Raw genomic sequence first — 24,556 nt, 5'->3', positions numbered from 1 at the left:
TACCCTTACATGAAAGAGGGGGGGGGGATCAAAAATTGCCAAAATCATTCTTATGTAATTAATGAATGGCCTCTTATACCCAAACAGTTCAAGTTTGATTCGCAATTGCAAATACAGTGAAACCTGCATGAGTTGACCACTTGAAGTTCACCACTTTAGTGGTCAACTTAGACAGGTGGTTAACTTCACAGGTTTCACTGTACTGTATAAAAGATTTAGTATCATGATCTAGGCTTGGAAAATTCTAATAATGCATAACTTGTAGATCTATGAATGTAGTCACTTTAATAAAATTAATAGTAGTTACCTGGTCTATGAAATTGCTTCTGTTAATTTAAACCAATAAATACTGGTGTGAGGCCAAAAAACACTTACCACAGCTGTATATGTTACAAAATTAGGCTTCATATCTTTCCCATTCATAGTAATAAAGGCTCCTTTGTTGCCCATAGTATCACTAAAAAATAATTTTAAAAAGTGTTATAGCTACTAACACATATACAGATACATATGCTACAGAAACAAGGGCAAATAATTAGCAAAAATGAAAATTTTATAATGGTTGATTAAATAAATAGCTTGCAAAAAGAGGAAAAAAGGTTGCTTAGAAATTTAGTTAGAAATTGCTTGCATTTACACTTAAAATCACTAATGTCTAATACAATATTAACTATAATATTCAAAAGGTTTCAATAAAATTCCACTTTTTGCCATCTATAGATTTTATACTGTCAGACCCCAATTTAATGAATTTCGCAAGTTAGCGAATTTTTCTTTTTTCCCGACAAAACAAAGTATTTTAACAGTCAAAATTTTTTTTCTTTTTGTTAATTTGAGTTAGTGAACATTGGATTGTTTTCCAAATGTTACATCTATATTGTCAGAAGCAGAAAAAGGCATTTCTTGGAATCAGCAATTTGATGGGCGAGGAGGCATCCAACAAAGAGTGATTTTGATCCAAAAAGCAATAGAGAAACTCCCATGAAAACTTACTTTTTCAAATGCATTACATGGCCTTTAAACTGTAAAAACATATCTCATGCAGCAGGCTGCAATAGAAATAGTATTTTTTTCTCTCCATAAAGTCGAAAGAGAACTATTTTGAGTTGAGTATCAAGGAAGTTGTAAAACATCTCGCAGTAGTTCAAAATTTCAAATTAACTAGCATGTAATAAGTTGTGGAATGCTGAATAAAAAGTGCATGCTTTCTAATTATGGATATTTTTGTGCAGTTGCCTATTGGAGTTTTAAATAATGTAAGAGCGTTTTTTTAAAAAAACTTTCACACCCCGATATTGGGCCATTCTATGGACGTGACGCCTTATATATTTCATTAAAAATAATACTTTAAAATATTAATGAACATTTTTTTTTTCTGCTTAACAAATTACAAACCTACGTCGGATTTCTTAAGCAAAAAATTTCGTCATTACACTTAATACCTTCAGGTCTGAGCTATTTTAACCACATATCTCCCACCAGACTGGGGTTTTTTGGTACTTTGCGTGATTTTTAAAAAAATACTTCGAAGATGTGTATTTTAGTGATTTTTATTGTATTACATGCTTCAAGATGTTTTCTTTCGTTATGAAGAAACTATTTGAATAAAATAAGAATCAATTTTTAGTAGGAAATTGTTGGAAAAAGCATGGTTTGAAACTGAAAAAAAAAAAATCGCATTGGAAAACATCACTTTTAACCGTAAAAGTTTACATACACCAAAATAAAAACTTCCTTAAATCTTGAGCAATTATCTGAAAATAGGTTTTATTTGTAAATAAACAATATTTAATAAAATTTGCTTTTGTATGGTACATTTCAAAGTACCCCACAAACTGTAATTTAAACCCCAATTCGATCACATTTAATGTAGTTATTTCTGCCTGGTGCTGCCATTTATGTTTTTTTTTTCTGTTTGAAAGTAAAAGGTCGTAGATAGGATCTAAAAAGGCTAAACACATATATAACTCTTACTTTTATAGCTAAGAGAGTAAAAATTTGACCCCGAGAGAATTTCGGGCTTAGTTAACTTTGCCAGAAACGGCAACCCGAGTTACGCTCGGGCTTAGACTTCAAAGTGTTAAAAATTATTACTCTTTATTGAAATATCTGAACCGTCACATGCGGGACAAAGGATCAACTTTTTCGTGGAATGGCCTTATTACGAATAATCTCGAATTAATGTACAAAGATTTCGGTCCCGATGAATTCGTTAAATCGAGGTCTGACTGTAGTTATCATTACTGGGTCATTCTCATAGAAGCTGTTACTTTCATGTCCCTATAATAATTTACGACTCATACAACTTTTTAAGGGCTGAAATACGTTCAGGATAAAGTTTAACAAGATCATTAAAAGTGTTATTTCCATATTTTATTTTAAATGTTAATGTAAGTCAAAAGTACCCAAATATCCTTCTCTCACTAGTCCCCACTGTTAATTAAAAATAAGCAAAAATTATTTCTAAGCAAACAAACAATGAGTTCACATTTTTGTTTTCATTAAAAAATGGTTCACATAATTATTTTTAAGTTTGTCCCCAGCGGTTGGTGTCATTCTCTCATAACAGTAACTTCCTTCCCAGAACATCGGCAAAATATTTTTTTTAGCAAAACATGTAGTAATTTACAGCTGGAAACCAAGAAAAATATGTCAGAATATTTGCCTCTTTAATTTATCGGAAATAATTACTTGGAATGAATATGAAAGCAATGAAATTAGAGAAGGGTTTTTGCATCTGTCATTTCCTCACATCTGTTTTTACAGGAGAAAAAAAAAGAAATAATGCATAAAAACTTCATAATCATAAATTTGCTTCCTGGTTTGACAATACTTTTATGCGAATAACCTCAAATATCAGTAAGGCATTACTACTAGAATCCAATTTCAATAATTTCGTCATTCCCTCACTAGTGAGGGAATGGCCCCTAAGTGAGTTTATAATGATGAGGGCATATAATGTGATTCAAAAAAATAAATAGTTTGATGGGCCATTCATAAAGCCTTACATATGTCCATGGTTGGTTAAAAAAAATGTTTTTTTTTTTGAAAAAAACCAGAGACATCGTTCTTTCGTAACCAGGCTTTTTTTTTTTTTTTTTGTTTAAATCGAGTTTTTCTTGGTTTATACACTACTTGAAAGATAAAATTTTATTTTAGGAAAATCATGACGATTATAAATTTTTATGGAATATTTATATTCATATTTTTACCTAATTTCTTTGTTATTAATTAAATAATTAAGAGTAAAATATTGTAATTTCATTTCCTCATACATAGAGATTTCTATAGGAGAATATTGTTTGAAAATCCTTAACTATTATAAAAAATACAATACAAAAATGGGCCTTGGTATAAAGAATCTAAGAAATAATTTGCTGTGACAGTTCACCCATTAGTTACGAATAACCAAGAGTAAATTCTTGTAAATAAATTTCCTCACAATCATAGCTATCTACGGTAAATAAAAAAGTAAAATTAAAATCACCAATTCTTAAACATGGAAAGTATTTTGCAGTATCTACAAATGTAACACAAATCTGATGTACATAACAGAACTTTGAGAATCAAAAGATCAACGCATATTTTGTTTAAAGATTTAAAAATTTTTTTTTGATATATTAGGTAAATAAATTACAAATCATGTAATTTATTTACCTAATGTATCAATGAAAACAATTATCGAAACAGGGCAAGTAGGATTTAAGAAAAACATGTTCCCCAGTTCCCCATTGTAGACATTATTTCTCCTGGTTTAATGCATTAAGGAATAGTTTTTTTATCACAGAAAAAAAAATAAATAAAAGCCGCAGTATGAAAATACTCTTTCATATTTTAATAATGAAGATTGTCATAAACATTTATGTTTTTTGATTTTTCCACCATTCATACATGAGACATTTTTTATTACATTAAGATCAAAAAAACTCCTTAAAAGGTGAAAATTTGGCATATTTTTTTTTATAAATAAGAGCACTGAGTTACATGAATATTTTCTGTTCTCATAATTTACTGCCTATCCTTGAACTCCGTGATTAGCAGTTGCGAAAGCTTCCAATTGAAAAAGGGGTGATGGCTTACAGAAGAGAACTTCCCGATGCATTCAGTTTTTGCTTGCTCGTTACTTCCTTCTTGCTATCACCCCTGTTTTGATAAAATCAGAAGAGACCTGATGCATGCACAAATTCGAGTAAGGTTTCGCATTAAAATATCGGACAGTATATAGTTTTTTCTTGCTCTGACTGCACCCTGTATCGGGTATGCAAACAGTGTGCAGATATTAGCACAATTTTATGCCTACTCTAAGTGTTCTTGGACTTTAGTTTTTTTTCCTCCTCTTGTTATTTAAATATTATAGCATTAAAATTTCTATACATTATGCATCGCTTCAATGGTACATTATCTATCTCAATAAATCTTAAGTAAAGAAGCAAATTAGGTAGTAAATGAAATTTTGGTTGAAACATGCTTTTTTCACTATTTTGAAATGCAAAAGACTGAAAAATGATGATAATTGAATAATAAAAAAAGAGCAATTTGGATTTTTTCCCCTTGTAATTTTAGAAAAACTTAGTTGGTCTACCTTGTATATTTATGTACCAAATAGGAAAGCTGTGCATCTATTTAAAAAATAGAAAAAAGAAAACTTATTTAGCAAACTTGCATAATCTTAAAAATTATTAAGTTTCTAAATTTATTAAATCTGTAATTTATCTATAAAGCTTCGTTTGTTATTTTGCATTAATTAAATTTTACTCTTTGCAATAAATGTGTAAAATTTATGAAAACATTTGGGGGAAAATGAAGTTTTTCAAAAAAAAAAAAAAAAAAACACTTTGTTTAAACCAACATGGATTACACCAAACAACCCTGCATAAATCTATCTTTTAAAAGGTTTCATCCGATTCCAGCCACTTTAAGTTTTCTAACATTATAAGCTAAATGTGATTGACTACTAGAATGACTCTTATATGAATAGAACGTTACTTAGCATTTATTCAAATCATTAAAAACAGCACTTAAAAGTGCAAAATAAAAGAAATTTTTACATGTAGTAGAGAAACATAATCTGGTTTCCATCAATTTATATATCTTACTAACATTAAAGCACATGAAGTTACATTTCTCAACAACAATTTTTTTCCCCCACCAAAATACCATTAACTTATTTGCCAACATTCCAAGAAAAAAAATCCAGTAAATGATAATGATTCACTGCAATATACAATTTTCATTAATATTTATGGAAATAAAAAATGTTTTTTTTACTACCCCTCAAAGTACAATCAAATGCAAGATCCTTACAACATATACACAATGGGGAGAAATGCTTAAAATCTAGGAATCTGCATGGGCATATAATGCATTAACCGATTACAATAAACTTACCAGTAATTAGGAGCTGAAAAAACAGTAATGCATTTCCCATCATGGGTTACTTCATAGCCATCTGCTTTGACTTCATGACTACGTATAATATAATCAAGGCCATTTTTGTTTAGAAAATGCTTGGTCACATCAGGGCCAAACTGAATTCCAACCCCTCGCTTGCTAGGTGATATACCAGGTTGAGGTTGAGGATCTGACCATAGTAATTCACACATAATACCTAAAAAAGGAAAAAAAGGTTACAAGCTTAAAAGTATTTTATTCCTCTGCAGGTATGTAGTGTAAGTTCTCATTCCAATGTCTTCGGTAAGGAATTTTGTGAAAATATATAATTTGCCATAAGTTAAAACTTTATTATTTTACAAAAACGTAAATTTTTTACCACACATTCACAGACAAAAAAAGCAACAAAGTAAGTTTAAAAGCATATCAACAAAGAAATTTTTAATTAGAGGGCACAGTTTTGTTTGCTGCCGAATTTTGTGAAATTATTTGCTATTTAGTGAAGGTGTCCACCCCCTATTAGGAGTCTTAGATTCATTAAACACACCTAATTTCTGCTTAGATTCGGTGGTGGTGAACCCTTTTGGCTGAGCATGTAAATTTTTTTTATAAACACTTAACTTTATTCTGGGTCTGCATCACACAGAAATGTTCATTATTTTTTGACATTTGCACAAAAAATTAATATTTTTGATACAGTTTATATACAGTCAATACGTGATAACTCAAATGTAAAGGGACCGACAAAAAACTTTGAATTATCGGAAGTTCGACTTAACGCCAGTTTCGGTTTTCGATATTTTAATATTAAAAACCATCAAATACTTTTAGGTCGGCCTTTGAATAAAGGTACAATCAGTTGACTTGACAGCTTAAAAGCAAATTCATAGTCCAGCAACATGTCAAAGTGTAAACAGTACAGTAGACTAAAAGAAGGTAACTCATTTTGAAACGTGTAACTCCTTTATCGCACATTGGCTCAGCTGGTGCTCTTCTGGATCTAAAGGTCTATTGTGCAGGAATTGCTAGTGAAGGTGAAATAATTATTCTCTTATAGTCACTTTTTTTTTGTCCATTCGAAATAAATTTCGAGTAATCTTGGAAAAAACTTTGAGTTAAAGGAAGTATACTTTGAGTTATTGAGAATAATTAGCATGGAATTAAAGACAAAGAGGTCAGGACTTGATAAAAACTTCGAGTTATAGTAGTATTCGAGTTATCGCAAATTGACTGTATTTATATGACATCAAAAAATCAAACTACATGCATAAAAATAAAATATGTTCATTTTGTTTTTTCCACGGAAAACAAACAGCATGAAATAGAATAAATTAGCGACTCTTTCGGCATTAACTCTTGTCTCCTCAATATGTGATCGTTAGTTCATTCCTGGTGCACTTCAAAATCAAGCAAGATCCACTAGTTTCATCTCACAGATTTCTTTTGCTCATTTAATAAGGGTTGAAAAGAAAATGAAAAAATTAAATAAATTATCTTAAATCAAATACTTATAATATACTCGAAAGGTAAAGGTAAAAGAATGAAGCTTTTTAAAAAGAACATAATGATTAAGGATTACAAATACCACTAAAAGCTACCAGCTAAAAGATATTAATTTACAAATTTGAAAAAAAGTTATTCATAGATTTTAAAAACACATGCCTTTTTCTGGGGGCTGTCGATTTCTATCTATTCCCTTAATATCACTAAGTTTTACATCTGGCTCTGAAAATAAGCCTCCATGCATCACCTGAAATTACCAAATAAAAATATACACATTGATACAATTACAGGTCAAGAATTTTTTAAAAAAATTTACTGAACTTTTACAAACTTCAAAATAAGTAAGAAACATACCAAAACCCTGTTATTGAGTAGATGACACAGAGGAAGAAAATTGTAAACTTCTGTGAATAAATCTGACATCTGTGCTGAATATTTATTTTAATATAGGAATACAACATTAATTTGGTAATTATTACAAAAAATAAATTTTCCTAAACAAATATTGATGAATCTATAGATAACAAGCAGTAAAATACTTAGTGTATCAATAGCTAAGAAATGTTCATAACACTTACACATACATTTAAATTGCAACTAAAAAATTGCTACATTGCGTTTAACATTGAATGTAAAAAATAAATAACATCCAAAAGCAAACAATAACACAATCATAAGTTTAAAAAAAGGGGAGGGCGCTCATTATATAAGACAAAGTTTTTCTTGCAGAAATACAAGGAAGGTGATTCAAACTTCAAATGATGCTTGTGAAAACATTCGTTTTATGAGCGACAAAAGTTGGAAAACGTTTGCATAAAAATCTTTGCAGGGTTGGAAATCTAGCCTGATTTTGCTCTCAATGCCGCAAAATATCATGCGGGATAAAGCATGATTTGGGATCGGAAACCCTATTTCTAACCAAGTCACATAGCCTCATTAAATGATTTTTTTTTTGTGAAACTCACGGAAGTTTAGGATAAATGCAGGAGATCTATACATTTTGTTTAGGAAATTGATTTTTTGAAGCAAATTATAAACTTTATTCCTCGTGTGGGACAACTAATTATTTTTCGATTCTGATAAAAAAAAATTTTAACATGTCGGCCGGTAGAGGCAACTTTTTATCAACTTGACACATTGAATTTCGAAAAAAAAAAGTTTTTTTTCGATATGCCCTAATATCAATTTAAAAAATCTATTACAAATTAAATATTACATCCAGTTTTACCAACAAATCACAAAATGTATGCATAAATAAAAAGAGAAAAATCAATTTTCTCGCTTTTTCTAGAAAAAACTCTTTTTGCCCCTACTACTTTAAAATGTCTGAAAATTTTACATCTATATGCATGAACACAGTTAATAGGTCTATGTGTACATACTTTTACTGGGTGAATAACAATGTAAATGCCTAATCTATAATAATTTATGAGACAAACGAGTAACATTCAATCTAAATTTTAAACTAAAACGTATATACATTTCACTTTCACCTAACAATAAAGGATATTTAGCTTTAACTTCTCCTTCAAAGCCATACATCTGATTCATAGTTTGACTTTCATGATTTCCTTTAAAGAAAAGAATTTTTAAAAAGGAATTTAAATAATTTAAAATAATAACAATACTAAAACAAAAGTATAAAAATAACTCACCCCTTGACATGAAAAAATGATTAGGGTACAGTAGCTTGAAACCAAAAAGAGTAAAAATACATTCAACAGAAAACGAGCCTCTATCCACAAAATCACCATTGAATAGCTATTACAGAGTTAAGATCAACAGAAGCAGCCTGAATAATTTAAAACAATTTCACATGTACTTTTAAAACTTACAAATTTTTATTTTTGAAACTTAATTATATACCTGTATGAGAAAAGTTATACATAGTTACAGTACAAAAAGTTTCATTCAACAATGCTAGCAGAAAAAAAAAGCACTGAGTTTCATAAAAGGATACATAAGGATTTGTTTCCGATGGTAAACCATTCATTTCAAAAATATTTACAAGATCAAAATACTGTCCATGAATATCACCACAAACGGTAAATTTACTTTCCTATTAAAAACAAACAAGCAAACACATAAATTAAATTTGAAAAAATAACGAGAAATATGTTTTCAAACATACACTTAGAAAGCAATAGCTAAAAAATGTCAATAATATTCACATACATTAAAACTATAGCTAAAATGATAACAAAGTTATACTTTGCTGACCCATGAAGGTTTAATGTCACTGAAAGGGAACAGGAAGAAATACATGGTACCACACAAAAGTAATGAGCTTCATGTTATACTGATGCATGCACACTCTGCAGATCGCTCAGCTTGACAGCAACGGCGGTGGGAGTTGTTGGCTTTACAACGCAATGTAGTTCAGTTGCCTCCCAGCTTTTGGAGTGGTACTATCAGCTTTACCAGTAATATGGTGGTGCGTGACACAGCGATGTGGAAAGTTTGTCAGAGCTATGTAAAGAAATCAAATTTTGCTTCCGGTCTCTTTCCCAAACGTTCCCAATGTATCAACAGGCATTTGGGACATGGTGCCTGTCTTATTCGCAAGTAGAAAAGTGGCACAAGGCCCTTTGTAAGGCCGTGGGAAGTGGTGACTAACAAACCCAAGTTTGGACGTCCATCCTCGGCCTGTACTTTTCTCCGGACGTGAATGTGCAACGTCTGTGTGAATTTTTGAACAGGGACTGGTGTTTGACACTGTACCAAGTAGATAAAACCCTGGACTTGTCGGAGACAATGCAACACATTGTTACAGGGTGGCGACAGATCAGGGAAAAGTCAGGGAACTTTATCACTCAGGGAAATTTGAAAAAATGACAAAACTTCAGGGAAAATTGAACAAATGAGAAAAAAAAAAAATTCCCTTGCAAAATGAAGTATTTTGATTCCTTACGAATTTTACACATGTTGTTTGTTTTTAAAAAGTAAAATTAATGAGGTGCGATTATGCAGTGCCGCATATTTGTGCATCTTTTTTCCTCAGGGTTAAAGTATTCAATCTCAGGATGAGCTTCCTAAGATTGCTTCTGTGTCTGTAAAGTTGTTTATATTTTACCTAGCTTGAATTTTTCTTCCACGCATTCCATGCTAAGTAAAATACATGCTAGGTAAAATAAACAACCCTACAGGCAAAGAGGAAGCCGTTATTGATGACTGTCCCTTGCCTTTACTCATTTTCTTGAGGTCATTAGCATACTGTTATCACAATTTCAAGAAAACGTCTTTGTTTTTTAAATTAGTGCTGAAAAAATCTTAAAAGTTATCACTTGGCATTTTAATAAAATTGCTATAATTGAATTTTGACTGAAAATCAAATTTGTTTTTTGCCATGGTATTACTTGCTGTCACTTCAAATTATATGAAGGGTTTTCTTTTCAGACTTTAAAACTCTGTTATTTTAAAACCATTTTCATGTACATTTTAAAATTAATAATTGCTTTTGCATATCAATGTTGCTTGTTACTAAAGTAATGTAAGATTTTTTTCGACAACTAATGAAATCCTTTTTAAATTGAGTTGTGTGCTTAAGTAAATATTTTCATTATTTTTTAATAGCTAAAATGCTGTATTCATTAAAACTTAAGTTCTTGATTAGAGAATAGCTCAATATGACTGATTGTTGAAAAATTTCAATTTGTTTTCCATAAATATGTCGATTCTGCCATGTGCAAGTAAAGGGCAGTAACTGCACATTTTTGTTTTTGTTTTTGCATTTTTGCATTTTTGTCATCTATTGTACGTTATCTTTATCATACATACTCGCTTATTTGGTTTCTGCTGAAAAAGAGGCGCGAAAAAAACGTCTAATTCCAACATTTTCCAGTTGTTAGTACTGAATCCACCACAAATTTCTTCAAATGTCTTGAAAACTAATTTCTGCAGATACTGCAGTTTTCCTGCACAGGGCAGTATTATTTACATAAGTAAAACTACATTACTTCTGTACTTTAACTGTCACTTGTAATTCTTGCAGCAACAATTCTAGTGCTTAAAAATTCAGTTCAAGATTATCTCCATTTAAATTCTTTAGTTTTATCACAATTAGATATGTCTCTAAGAGTGGTTTTGGTAATTTCTCAGAATTCTTATGTTAACTGGTTCCTGGAAGTAGAGTATTTGTTTTATATTTCCTACAATATTTCTCTGTCGATAATTTAATACATTATTTTTACCGAAAAAAAGGAGCATCTTTTCAAAATATATAGTTTTAATTAACAGCTTAAACCGTTTGAAACACTGCATTTTATTTAATATACAATGCTTTTCAGGTAGGGCAAAGAAAAGAAGTATTATCATAGGTAACATAAATCAGGGAAATTTGGTGAACTTAATCAGGAAAATCAGGGAAAAGTCAGGAAACTTTTTTTTCCAGTATCTGTCGCCACCCTGTGTTATGGAGAAGTTGCAAATGCGGAAAGTTGCGCAAAACTTATACCAAGAGTTCTGACTGAAGAAGGTGTCCAAGTCAACGCTCCTGTGCTGCCCTAGCCTTCCTACAGTCTGGGCTTGCGGCCTCCTGACTTCTTGTTTCCACTATTAACCCTTTCGCCGTCCTCCTACTGTCCGCGAAAATTTCTCCCCAGCGGCCTGCCGCTTTCCACGAAATGGAGTGTTGTGTTTTCTCTGTACAGCTCACTTTCATCCACTCAAAGGATGAATGTAAATAATATTTGGAGTATTATGAATAAATAAACAGTATGATTATTATTTTGAAAAATATACACAAATTGTACTTACATATACTCGATTACTTTACACATTTTTTACAGTGTGATAAATTTTAAAACGAGGGGTAATATATAGTCCTACATCACATTCTTTACAATAGTATCACGTTTCTTTACTCACTGACTTTTTCCCCTAATACTGTTTTTCTGCAACAAATATAGCATCTTCTTGGTTCTTTCTGATTTGCAGTAGGGGGAATATAGTCTACAAAATGCCTTTCAGTGAGACGTGACACATCACAGCTGCTCAAACGACACACTCTCTGTGCATTTGTAGCAGTCTTGTAATATTTATCCATAGTTTTGTCAATAAGATCAAGCCTGAAAGATAAGTGGTCTAATTTGCCACCATTTTTTCTGTATAAAACATAGGCGTTGAACACTGACATATCTAATAAATGTCGAAATATTTTCAAATAATATCTGTTTATTTCTCACTGCAGGATAGTTTGACAGCATCTGGTCCAGGTGGTCCACTCCTCCCATTTTATTATTGTAATCTTTTACAATTATTGGTTTTTTTAGTTTCTTTCTGAGTTTTGATATCAATCATCGAGTTATTATGAACAGTACTTATCAAACAGATATTCTTATCTCTCCACTTCATAACGAGAACTTTCCCCCTTTGGAAAGCAACAGTCTCAAGTTTTCTTCAGTTTCACTGACTGTAAGGGAGACATGTCTTTTCTGTTCAATTTTATGGTACCAAATACGTCAGTTTTGTTTTTTAGAAGTATATCTGACAGTTCTGGACTGTTATAAAAATTAACTAAAGTTAAGCAGTATCCTTGGCCTAATAGAGGGTTTGCTAAAGGTAATACAACCTTTGTCCCCATAGATGTATTTTCTGGAGAAACACATAGCTCTGTATTTTTGCCAGTATAAATGATAAAGTCCCAAACATAACCACTGTCGAATTCAGAGTTCGAAAAGTTTGATACCAAATCTAGTTCGTTTCAAAGGTAGATACTGAATCCAGGTTAGGCGGCCTTTGTACAAAAGTAAGCTTTCATCAACGCATATATCTCTCACAGGAATATAAACACTTGAGAACTTTTCCTGGGATGTTCTGAAATATTCCAAATTTTTTTTAGCTTAGGATTTTGAATATTGTTTGAAGTGGCTTCATTGTCTGAAAAATGTAAGAATTTCATTAGAAGAGAAAATCTTTTTTCAGTCATAACTTTGGAGAAAAATGGCGACTCAACAAATTGTTTTTTGGACCAGTACCATTTAACTGCTGGTTTTTGTACTATGCCTTATAATAAAATCAAACTCAAAAATATCCTAATTTCCTCCTCATCTGTATCCTTCCACTTGTGCACACGAGAATTTTCTTTCAGAGTGCTAATGAACTGTTGGTAGCGACAATTCGTTTCTTCGACAATAATATTTATCAGGTCCTTATCGAAAAATAATCAAGTGTTGAAGGATCACTTTGTAGAACATTTTGAGAAATTCCAGGAGTTTCAAGGAAAGGAAATTTAGGTGAAGCACACAACGTATTCGAAATCCGGATCCATGTTCTTGCATCTGCCAGATTAGACTGTTCAGCTTCACTTTCTGATGATGTAATTGAAAAATCATCAGATGAGAATGATTCACTCTCATCATCTGAATCAGATAAATCACTTTCATTAAAATCAAGCAAACACAACTCATCCTTTTTCTCTTTTTTAGCTGAGAAGTACTTTGTTGTAGGAGGTGCCTATTTTTAAAACTATTAGTCAAGTGTACCGATCAGTTCAATAAATCTGTCTTTTTAAACGAAGACTGATTACTTTTGGATTGTACCATGTATATGTCTAAAATTAGATTTTGCAAACGTTAAGTTAAAATCTGAGCATTTATCCACATTCAATTTATTATTGGCGAAAACTTTAAAAAAATTTTTTTGAAAGTGTGAAAGGCTGCAGATAATTAAAAGTTAACTGTACATCCATTTTACAGATTCATCATTAACAGATTCAGAGTTTAACAATATTTTACTAAGAGAAGATCATGTTTGAATGGAAATACGCAACATTATTTGTGATAGACCAATAATTAGTCTAGATTTAGTAATCTTAATTATATATATATTTCTTCTGTGCGGACGTTTGTAGTCATAAGGCTTTTAAACGGCTGGACGGATTTTGATCAAATTTTTAGTGTACAATTAAGTTGATCTGAGACTGGTTTAGAGTCGCAATGGATCAAATTGGAAATGTTTTTGTTAATTAATTAAAACATTGGATGGTTATATCTCCCAAATGATTTATATTTGTTTTAACCTATTGGTGAGCGAGAACTGAAATAAATATTTAGCATGTTGTCAAAGGACAATAAGAGAGCCAACTATGATTTTTGTAATGAAAGTTCCTACTGTGATATGTCAATGGAGGATAGATAGAACATGGAGAGAAGAGAGAGAGTGAAGCCTTCATTTCTTAAAAGCAACAATATTATGTCCCGTGATATACTTAAAAGTAGAGTACAGGAAGAAATCGGTGTCTTCCAGGGTTCGTACTCACTCTGGATACGAAATTTCCACGACTTTTTCATGACTTCATAAAATTTTCATGACCTTGTTACATGAAGAGAATAAAGAGAGAAGTACAATTTAATGCCATCCTTCCAAATTTTGGAAATAGGCATTTAGCAAAACTTTTATGTGAATGCCACTACCTCATCGAAGCGCTTACTTGTGCTTGTGATTGAAAAAATGTCAGTGCACACTATAGAAATTAATTACAATCTGTTTTTATTTGTCTTTAACATATAAATGTAAGTGAAGTAAAAATATAGAGAATGCAATACACTGATGCTTATATGTCTAATAAATAGTAATGAATGGGAGACAAAGTTTGCATGAGTCATTTAAGTTTTGAATAATAAATTTACTTTACACAAATACTGCCCTTGTTAGGTGTCAGCAGTGCATCTAACCATCCATGTAACTTGACCGTATTTCCGTTCTATTAAGTAAAGCCACTTTTTTCAGTAAATTCAATTATATAAACCAAATATTTCAGCTGGCCACATGAATCAGTTTTGCAAGCCGTATGTTGGACAACACTATTTTAGAGTATAAGAATTCCCCTATTTCAATGTTCTATCCAGACAAAAGTATAGATTTTCTAAAACCTTCAACAAATTAAGAGAAGCTCTGATAAATTTAATGAATTTTTTACAAGTGGTTGAAATGAACTCAGATGGAACTGAATTACTTTTTGAGTGGACAAAGCAAAATCAAGAAGATGTAATTCCACCACTACACAATATAAAATATAAGAGTGCTAAAAAGAATGGTGAATTCAAAATTAGTGATGTCCCAGTAGTGAAATCACATTACAAAAAAAGACGGGTGGCTGTTACAGAAGCGGTTGCAACAGGATTCCAAAAAGATTTATTTTTGGGATCATTCAATTTCCCAGAATTAATATCTTTTACAAGCAATACTTTTAAATCACTCAAGGTTTTTAATGCTCTTTTAGCTACTGTTATCTTCTTACTACTCAACAAATTTTTCCATGATGTTAAATACATTTCCATGGCTTTTAATAAAAATATTAATTTTTCATGACTTTTCCAAGTCTGAAATTTGTTTTTTTCCCCATGACTTTCCAGGATTTCCACGACCCATATGAACCCTGGTCTTCTGTCGTCATAGTTGAACCATGTGACCAGATCAGTGCTTCAAGTTTTCCTAACCAAATGATCAGAAAGTACCGTACCTAGCAACATTTGTTTCTCGATTCAAATCCATCTGAGTTTTGGCACCAATGGCAAGAATATTTTAAGGATTATCAAACTAATCAGCACGTTATTAAAGGAAAAGATGGTGGAATTTAAAGACGAAACAAATTTTATTTTAGTCCAGATAAATTACAACAGGGCAGCTCCATACACAAAAATCAGTGCAGTGGTAGCTTTTTATCTTTGGTGGAAAGAACAAGTTAGGCAATGTATGAAGATCATTCAAGTATACAAGGAAAGATAGTAAGGGAGGCTAATGCTCAGGGAGAGAGCAGGATTTGTTTTCGTTTAAAAGATTGGACGGCTAATTGGTCAGATTTCGCTTACGATCGACTGGATTACAGTAACATGGTGACTTTGGCCATAAACAATCGAGTCACGTGATTATGTGTTTACATTTTAAAGCTACTGTTAATGTAATTTATTGTATTTTTGCTTATTAGGTGAAATATTTTGAATTGCAAAGAATTATTTTTGGTTTTCAAAGAGTGTTCAGTCATTTTAGTTGAAGAACGTGTTTATTTTACATTGGGAGGGGGGGAGGGCGGGAAGTGATTTTCGCTTACTCAAGGAACTGTTTTTACCTTTATCATTTTTTTAAACGATATCCTTTCAATTGTTTTATTCCTTTTCATATCGGGACGTTGCAGCGGGATTTCCCATTTGATCTAGATGGGTAGTTAAGTTTTTTACATTTAATATCTGAGGACGATTTTTATCCTTTGAGTATGACTGAAGGAAAAAACCATACAATCTGTGAAGATCTTTCAAGTACGTAAGAAAAAATAGTTAATAAAAGTGGGCATTAGATAAATCAAGTTGTAATAAATATATGCATTCTGACACCAAGCAGCTTAAAACATTTTCCTTTTACTTATTTTTTTCAATAAAAAGGCTCTAACACTTGACAGTTTATTGAAACTTTTCAATTTACAAAGTTTTAACAGAACAACGTCTGTAGGGTCTTCTAGTTATTACTAAATTTTTGACTAGACAAGAAATACTTTAAGAGCTTGAAGTGCACATTTTTATTTTCTTATTAAGTAAGCACAGTTATAGCAGCCACCTTGTTACACTTAAAGGTCACAAGTAAGATTTCACACCATTGAGTTGATAGTCATGATTTCCATATCATTCATCAATCCAAACTGCAAAATATCTTTTAAAAAAAAAGCACATTGTTTTTAATTATATTGTTTTTGCAGAATAACTTTCAATTCTAAGAGAGAGTGCAAAAAAAAAAAAAAAAAAAAAAAAAAAACTATTAGATTATTTGCAATAACAGCTGAATGCATCATTTTTGGGTGTATCCACCCGGATTCATCAGTAACTTCAAGAATTAACTTAATAACTGTAACACATAGAATGTCTAATGTTCGGAATAAATTTAAGGAGACAAAGAAGGATTTCTGAGAGTTTAATGAAAATTTTGGATGGTCTAATTATTATTATTATTTATTTATTTATTTTTTTTTTTGGCAACTTTATGGTGAAGAAATAGATTTAAACTACATCATTCCTATTACAGTTCAGATGTAACTGAATAAACAGTTTTTAAGTGAAATTTTTTAAAAACTTAAAATTGTAAAAGAATACTGGTAAATTATAGATATACTTCATGAAACGTATATGGCAAAATAAGCGTTTTACCTCTGGTATAGTGACTTCAACCATAGTAGGCATATTTTCAAACAAAATTTTCACATCAAGCAACATCTAAAATGATACATAAAAGGCACATTAAGAAATTAAAAAAGTGATTTTGCTAGAACTTAATTCTTCAAACATATTTAACAACAGCTAAATTTTAGATCAAATTAGTTATTAAACAAGAGGTAGTTCATAGAAAAAGAAAAAATGCATTTTAAAAGATTCTTCTCTATGAGGAAGTTTACATTTACAAGGGAAATGATACCTTCATAAGTAAGGTATCATTTTAAAGGTATTTTCCTCTGCTTTTGGTGGAATATAAACAGAGTCACATTTTTGCCCATTTATTTTTAAAAAATTACAAATTTCCGCTTTGATTGTCAACCCCCCCCCCCCCCTTTTTGACAAAATATAGTGGCAAAAGGAATTGTGAAAAATTTTTCCTTGATTAAGTTCACCAAATTCTTTGATTCACCTTACCAACAAAAATGTGTTTTTTTTTCCTGTGCTCCACTTGAAACCTATTGTTTGTTTACATAAAATGCAGTATTTAACTTATTTTAAGCCATTAATTAAAATAGATTTTTTTAAAGAAATTATTATTGAAGTACTAATTACAAAAGCTTATCAGAAGAACTTCGCTAAAAAAAATAATAATAGTACATTAAATTATCTACAAGAAAACATTATAGGAAACTTAAAACAAATAGTTTACTTACCGTAACGATTCAGTGTAAGAATTCTAAGAAAATATTATAATCACTTAATGACTGATAAAATAAAGTTTATATTGGAACAATTTTGAACTAAATTTTAAAGCAGTATAATAATTGCTGGAATAGCAGGTTATAAATAAAAGTATAGAAGTAATGTAATTATAGTACTGAAAATAACAGACCTGACCTATTTATGTAAAACAAATTTAAATCTTTTGACATTTATTCATAAGGAACTACTCTCTAATCAAGAACTAATGTTTTAATGAATGAATGCAACTTTTAACCATTGAAAAAAAAAAAAAAAAAATTACATTACATACACTAGGTAACTCAATTTCAAATGACTTCATTATTTATGAGGGGGGGGGGGATCCTAGATGATGTTTGAAACAGATAACTTTGAAATGCAAAAAAATAAATAAATAATTATCAATTAATTTTCAATTTTAAAAAAAAGCTTGATTTTAAAGTCTGAAGAGAAAAACTAATGTATAGTATAATTATACGAAGACAAAAAAAAAAAAAAAAAAACTAACTGATGTAACATACAATTTTAGCAACTAAATTAAAAATGTGAAGAAGTAACTTTTAAGCTATAATCAAAATTAATGTAAAAAATAAAGATTTCAGCAGATATGTATACAACAAATTAAAGTATTTAATTTTAAAAAGCAAAAATGAAATAAACAACATTTTCTTTTGACCAAGTTTTTCTGAATATTCATTATTTTTTCAAAATTCTGATCTCCAATTTTCCGGTTCTGTCGTTACCTTAAGAAAACCCAGTTGGTAAAGTGTTGGGTTTACAACTGAATGGTGCCAAGGTCGAATTGTTGTTAATTTTTTTCTACACAAAGCTAAAATTGATTAATTAAATTTAATGTCTTCCTTTCATGCAAACCAGTTTTAAAGTATCAATGTAACGTGTGACCATGTAAACCATGTGCTCTACCATCAATGCTTGTCTCGCCTATGAAGATAAAAAAGTTCCAAATGTAAAAAACTAGGTAGGATTTTCCTTTGGGGATATGGGTTGTTCCTTGATTATCCCCCAACCCTCCAGAGAATACAAATAATTATAAGAAGTTAATTAGAACATGTAGTTATATTTTCAGACTAGATTTATAAAGGAATGAGATTCTTCAAATAAAAAAGTTCCAAAAAGAAAGCTTGAATGAGAATTAACTACTTTGCATGCTTAATAGTAGAATCATAAAGCACCTAAACTCAACACTTAGTTTGATTTATTCAACAGACTTTCTCAAAGCCTAATTTATCACTGCTGGATTGTTTATTATTATTGAACACAAAAATTAACTGTTGTAAATAATAATAAATTACTGACTCTTTAAATTCACCATTGAAGTGTGGTTTATAAAAGCAATGCAGTTGGCTACCACTGATCAAAAATTTTAGCTCAACTATTAACTACTAATATTAAATAGTTATTTTCCATCAGAAAAGAGTCATTATAAATTTTTAGGAATGCTCAATAAACGAAATAACTTAACATACCTGATAAGCATATCTTCGATGCAAGGTTTTACCTTCTTTGTAGGTTTCTATAAGGCTTTTCATGAATTCTAATGTTACATTGCCATTCTCTAATTTTGGTCCGTTATAACAATCATCAATGGCTTTAAAAAAAGAGACAACAGTACAACAATAAGATCATTATTTAAAATTCTTCAGCGGAATATTAAAGCTCTATATACATCTTGCAACAAATTATGTTACAATATTACAACAAATAATTATGAACTAAATTAATCAAACTAATTTGAATCAATCCTTATTTATGCATGTTAAACACCTGTTAGGGGGAGAAAAAAAACTTATTAAACAAAAATTGACAAAATATACATTTTGAAATGTAACATGCAGTTTCTGAACAATCCCACTCTCTCATCCCTAATTCTATTATTAAACTCAATTTTTTTTATAGGTTCTGTGATGAGTAAGACTTGGAATTTTTAGCATATTTTTTGGTTTGATAAAATACTCAACCTGACAAAAGTCTTAAAACCAAAGAACTACAATGGTAAACAAGGTTTCTGTTCCTCATTAAGTTGTGATATTTAAAAATTTTAGGAGCGGCTAAAAAAGAATATGACAAAAATAATCCATCATCCACAGATTTTTGAAAAATCCAACATCTTTTAAAATCTCAATTTAATTATATTTATTCAACAACAATGCACAATATTTGTCATTTACCTTTTTATAAAAACAATTAAGCTTAAAACTAATATAAAACAAAAAATATATATATTGTTTAAACAGTTGTAAAAGATTGAAAGATTTTTGATGAAAAAATAACAATTCTTGTAAAAAATTTCATACTTTATGTAGCTGTAAATGCCTTAACTGTGGATGCTCTCTTATAGGCACTATTAAACTTCCCTAATAAGATTCCAAGAGTACTCTTGGGCATATTAGGAGTAAACCGTCCTTGATATTGTGCTTTAATTGCAGGAATATCTTGATGGAGGCTCTTTCCATACTTGTCGCTCACAGCTCTCATACTTACAGGGGGGGGGGGATTTAAGGGAGATGCAAAAAAAAAAACATTATGAATGACAAACATCCTAATTTTTTGTAACTTTATAACATGTAATTAATTGATTTTTCGTAATTAGGACTTCGGAACTGAAGTGATATACCCCACCCTTGGCGACTTTTTCCTGTTGGCGCCAAGAAAGCGTCGCCAAGAAAACGATGTATGACGACATATGTCATACATCGTTCTTAGCGATGCTTTTTTAGCGCCAACAGGAAAAAATCAGATAAAAAAACATGATCAAAGCACTTCAGAACACAATATATATAAAAACAACATAAAAGCACAACAAAAAACATCACGAATATATGCTTCAAAAATGTACAGGGCCGGGGTTTTTTGTAAACATATTAAAATACAATGAAATAAATTATTGTATTAATTACAAGTCGAAATTAATGCATTAATTTTTTTTTCATCATTTCTCCGGGATACGAGCCCTCGGTCTCAAAGTACTTTCGTAATGAGACCTCGGCTCGCCGGCCCTGCCTCGGTCTCATTACGAAAGTACTATGAGACCTCTGGCTCGCCAGGACCTCGCTCCGCTCAGTCCGTTATCCCTCCGACTGTTAATATACATTACAGTCGGAGTATGGTCACAGTTATGTATATTTCCATGACACCCAAGGGTGGCTCCTTCCGTTCAGTGTACAATAATGACACAGTTTTAAGTGTGAAATATGCACCATTATTGTGCAGATTTATTAATAAAATTCATCATTTTTAAGAGTACAACCGAAAGAACTTTCAATTGTTAAAATTAAATTCAGTATCTAAAGGAGGCACGTTAATAGAATGTCTAAATAATTCGTGGCATCGATAAGAAATACCTTTTAGAACAAAATAACCGTACTATTTCTGTAAAATTAACTTACATACAGTAAAAATAAAGTTAAAAACTACAAGAACCCCTCAAGGATTTGTAAAAACAAAGAATTTTGGAAGTGAGAGGTTTTTTTTGAATTCTAAAATAAAGAACTTACCTTTTTATATGGTATAAATATTCACACTCAGTCTAAAACAATACATCATATGACAATGGCACGTTACAGATACACACCATGTTGGAGTTAACTTTTAATTAACCTTCAAGTTTGAAGAAACTGGCATTTTCTAATGTTTTTACTTCAAAACATAACTACTGAATTTAAACTAACACAAAATAAGCATTCCTGTAAGGTATATTGCATGAAACAACACCACGTATCTTTCCTGCGTGAAACCCAAACAACCCAAGTAAACAAGTTTGAACAGATCTGTAAGATTGCCTTCGGGTTGCTAAACACGTTTGGCCAGGGATGCCATGCATAAAAAATTATCGCCTCATTGGCGAGAAAAATATTTTAATTTTGTGCAAAAAAATCGAATGTCGCCAAATGGGGGGGTACATCACATCTGTACCAGGACTTCTATTAATTCTTAAGAATTATGTCAAAATATTTTTAAAATCAATCCATGCTGTTTTTTCTTAAATCACCTAATCGAGTTGCAGACCAATGGGAAAGCTGACCTTTAAAAACTGCACATATGTTAATTATGATATGAGTAGTCAATTCCATGAAACAATATCTTCATATTTTTGTATTTTGTTTTTCTTTCATTATGCAAGAAAAAGCTATTTTAACCAATGGCTGAACGTTTTATTATGGAGTAGATAAGCTAGTTTTCGAACCATCGATGAACAATCATCATTCTTCTGATTTATATGAACAATTTAAAGCAGACACTAAATTACTTATATTATTGTAATATCATAAATCACCTTTTGTGGAAAAAAAAATCATACGTTGCTCTCGGTAAGTGGATAGCTTAGTGTTCTTTTGGAGAAGGTTCGAACCTAGCAATCCTGATCCAAATAATACTCAGAGTATTATTATTATTTTTGTTGATAAATTTAAGTCTCTCACAAGATCATTGAATTCTTCTTGATGAATTAGATGTGGTTGGTCATTTATGTCAGGAGCATAGCTTAAATCAGATGCAGTAGAAGTTTCTGCTACATCCACTTTCATTGGTTTTGCTGCATCGTCATATGTAAAATTTTCTGAAGGTGTAGGTGTTAGTAATTCATCATTATGAGAAACTGGTTGTATTGCTAAATGTAAGTCTGAGTACTTAATCGTATGTTTACATTTTGCAGAAAATCCTTTAATGTTTGTGACACAAAAGTAGCTGTTGATTACGTGATATTTTGGTTCAAGCCAGATCATGGGTATTGCAAATGACATACCGTTCTATGCACAGAGGTTTCTAAAGGATCGTGTACAACATGAATGAAGTGACCAGATCATTTCTTATCTTGCTCACCTACTTGACACCCAAAGTACAAGTGATAAGGAGTCATTATAAGTGGCGAAAAGCACATGAATGCTTTTTGAGAGTTAACTCTCCACATATAGTAAAAGAATCAGGTTTATTAACACAACTTGAAGACATTTTCCCCATCTTTTAAAAGAAAAAAAGATAATTCTAAACAAAATTTATGTTAAAGGGCTTCAACAGGAAAGATTGCTGTCACACGCACCAAAAGACAACTTCAACTACCGTGACCTTGCATGAAACCGAATTCCTAGTGCCATCTGCTCAAGGTCGCAAATGTAAAACTTATCAAAGTGAATTCGGTTTGTACTTTCTTGCTAAATGTTCTCAGGGGTCTGTCCAGGAATTTTCACAGGGTCCGTTTTTTTGTGAAAAATCAAATAATTTTGTGAAAAATCAAAAAAATTCGCGAAAAAAAATTTTTTTTTTTTTTTTGTTAAAACGAAATTTTAGAATTTAGAGTTGGCAAACTGCATTAATTAAACTTAAAGTTGAGTGTTTTCCTCTTCTATGTCGAGAAAATCATTCTGGATTTTTTTTTTCTGATATTTGGCGGGGGGGGGGGGGGGGGGGCATCGCTCTTTCAAGTATCAATTTTTATCTACCATTCTACATTATGTTAAATTATACTAGATATATTTCTGTACAGTACTTAAAATAATTGTAACAAAAATATATATATAAATAAAGTAAAATTCAGAATTAGGGTTCAGCATTCACTTTTTGATCCAAGACACTCTTAAAAAGCACAGAATTTCGTTTAAAACTTATAAATTCCGTGATTTTAACAAAAATAAAAAGATATTTCAATTGTTTACCTCTTAACAAAGCGTAATAATCATTAAAAATTCGAAAAATCGGATTCCCATAGCGGATGCAAAGAGATCGCAATTCTCAAAGTGTAGGCATCAAAAGTATAAAAACGGCTTGTAAAAGAAATATTTTTGATAAAATTATTTTAAAATTGCATTTTAGAGTCCTATGATAAACATATCATTAATATCTGTGGACACAGTTGACCCAAAAAATAAAATAAAATAAACCATCTATTTAGCATTTTAATTTTTGACTCATAACAGAAAATGGAATTTTGCTTTAAAAACTTGAAATGAGTATTCTAACAGAAATAAAGAGACTTTTCATTTATTTGAATCCTAATAAAGCGAAGTTAGCTTGAAAAAAGAACAAAATATGATTCTGATATCGGATGTTAAAAGATTGCATTTTTTAAAATGTAGACATCTAAAGAAAAAAAAACTGTAATTAAAAGAGTTTATTTAAAGTTAATCATCCTTGTTAGCATCGAAAAATCAAAACCCATATAATTTTCTCCCAAAATAACAATTAAGTATCGCACTGCACTGTAAAAATGCAAATACTATTGACAAGCTGATAAAATGATGAGAATATTTTCTAATCAAGTCATTATAAAGGTTCAACGCCAGACACTAAGTGGTGATAATTTTGAAGTTGGTAACACTATCTGAAGCGATCATATTTTTTCCTCACCCTTACTATCCCTTTGCAGTTCTAAGTTCATTTCGCAGATATATATTATTATTGTTTATTAAATCATGAGCGGAGAAAAGTGCTTACCAATGCCTTTTGAGAAAAGTTTACAAAAACACCGCTGCTAATTAGCTGTGATAAAACAAACAATCATTATATTTATTTGGCAGTAGCAATTATTTATCGCTTGCAGGAGCATCCCAAGAGTGCCGATTTTTTTTTTTTTTTTTCAAAATTAGCCTATTTTGTATAAGCTGATTCCTCTAATTTGACTTAAAAAAAGGTTCCAAAAATTATCGGTTTATACACAGAAATATGCGTTATTTTGGTTTCAGATTTGCTCTTTCAATAAACAATTTGACAGATCCGATCTTGTTTATCAGAATTTTGTGAAGGGTCCGTTTTGTTTGATCGGGATTTTG

General features: G+C 30.8%; 1 protein-coding gene across 1 annotated transcript in view; it reads right to left on the bottom strand.

Moving 5' to 3' along the window:
• LOC129222059 (serine/threonine-protein phosphatase 5-like) overlaps window positions 1-24,556 on the bottom strand; it is a 37,278-nt gene that overhangs the window by 6,911 nt on the left and 5,811 nt on the right. Inside the window, exons 5-13 of the mRNA XM_054856488.1 lie at window positions 19,262-19,383; window positions 17,028-17,093; window positions 8,855-8,953; window positions 8,550-8,655; window positions 8,408-8,465; window positions 7,249-7,333; window positions 7,054-7,141; window positions 5,389-5,608; window positions 376-457 (exon numbers count right to left, since the gene is read on the bottom strand). Coding sequence (XP_054712463.1) covers window positions 376-457; window positions 5,389-5,608; window positions 7,054-7,141; window positions 7,249-7,333; window positions 8,408-8,465; window positions 8,550-8,655; window positions 8,855-8,953; window positions 17,028-17,093; window positions 19,262-19,383 — 926 coding nt within the window. The remainder of the gene's footprint in view (window positions 1-375; window positions 458-5,388; window positions 5,609-7,053; window positions 7,142-7,248; window positions 7,334-8,407; window positions 8,466-8,549; window positions 8,656-8,854; window positions 8,954-17,027; window positions 17,094-19,261; window positions 19,384-24,556) is intronic.

Source organism: Uloborus diversus, chromosome 1 (genome assembly GCF_026930045.1).
Source record: "Uloborus diversus isolate 005 chromosome 1, Udiv.v.3.1, whole genome shotgun sequence".
NCBI lineage: Eukaryota > Metazoa > Arthropoda > Arachnida > Araneae > Uloboridae > Uloborus > Uloborus diversus.
This window is presented reverse-complemented; position numbering and strand designations above follow the sequence as displayed.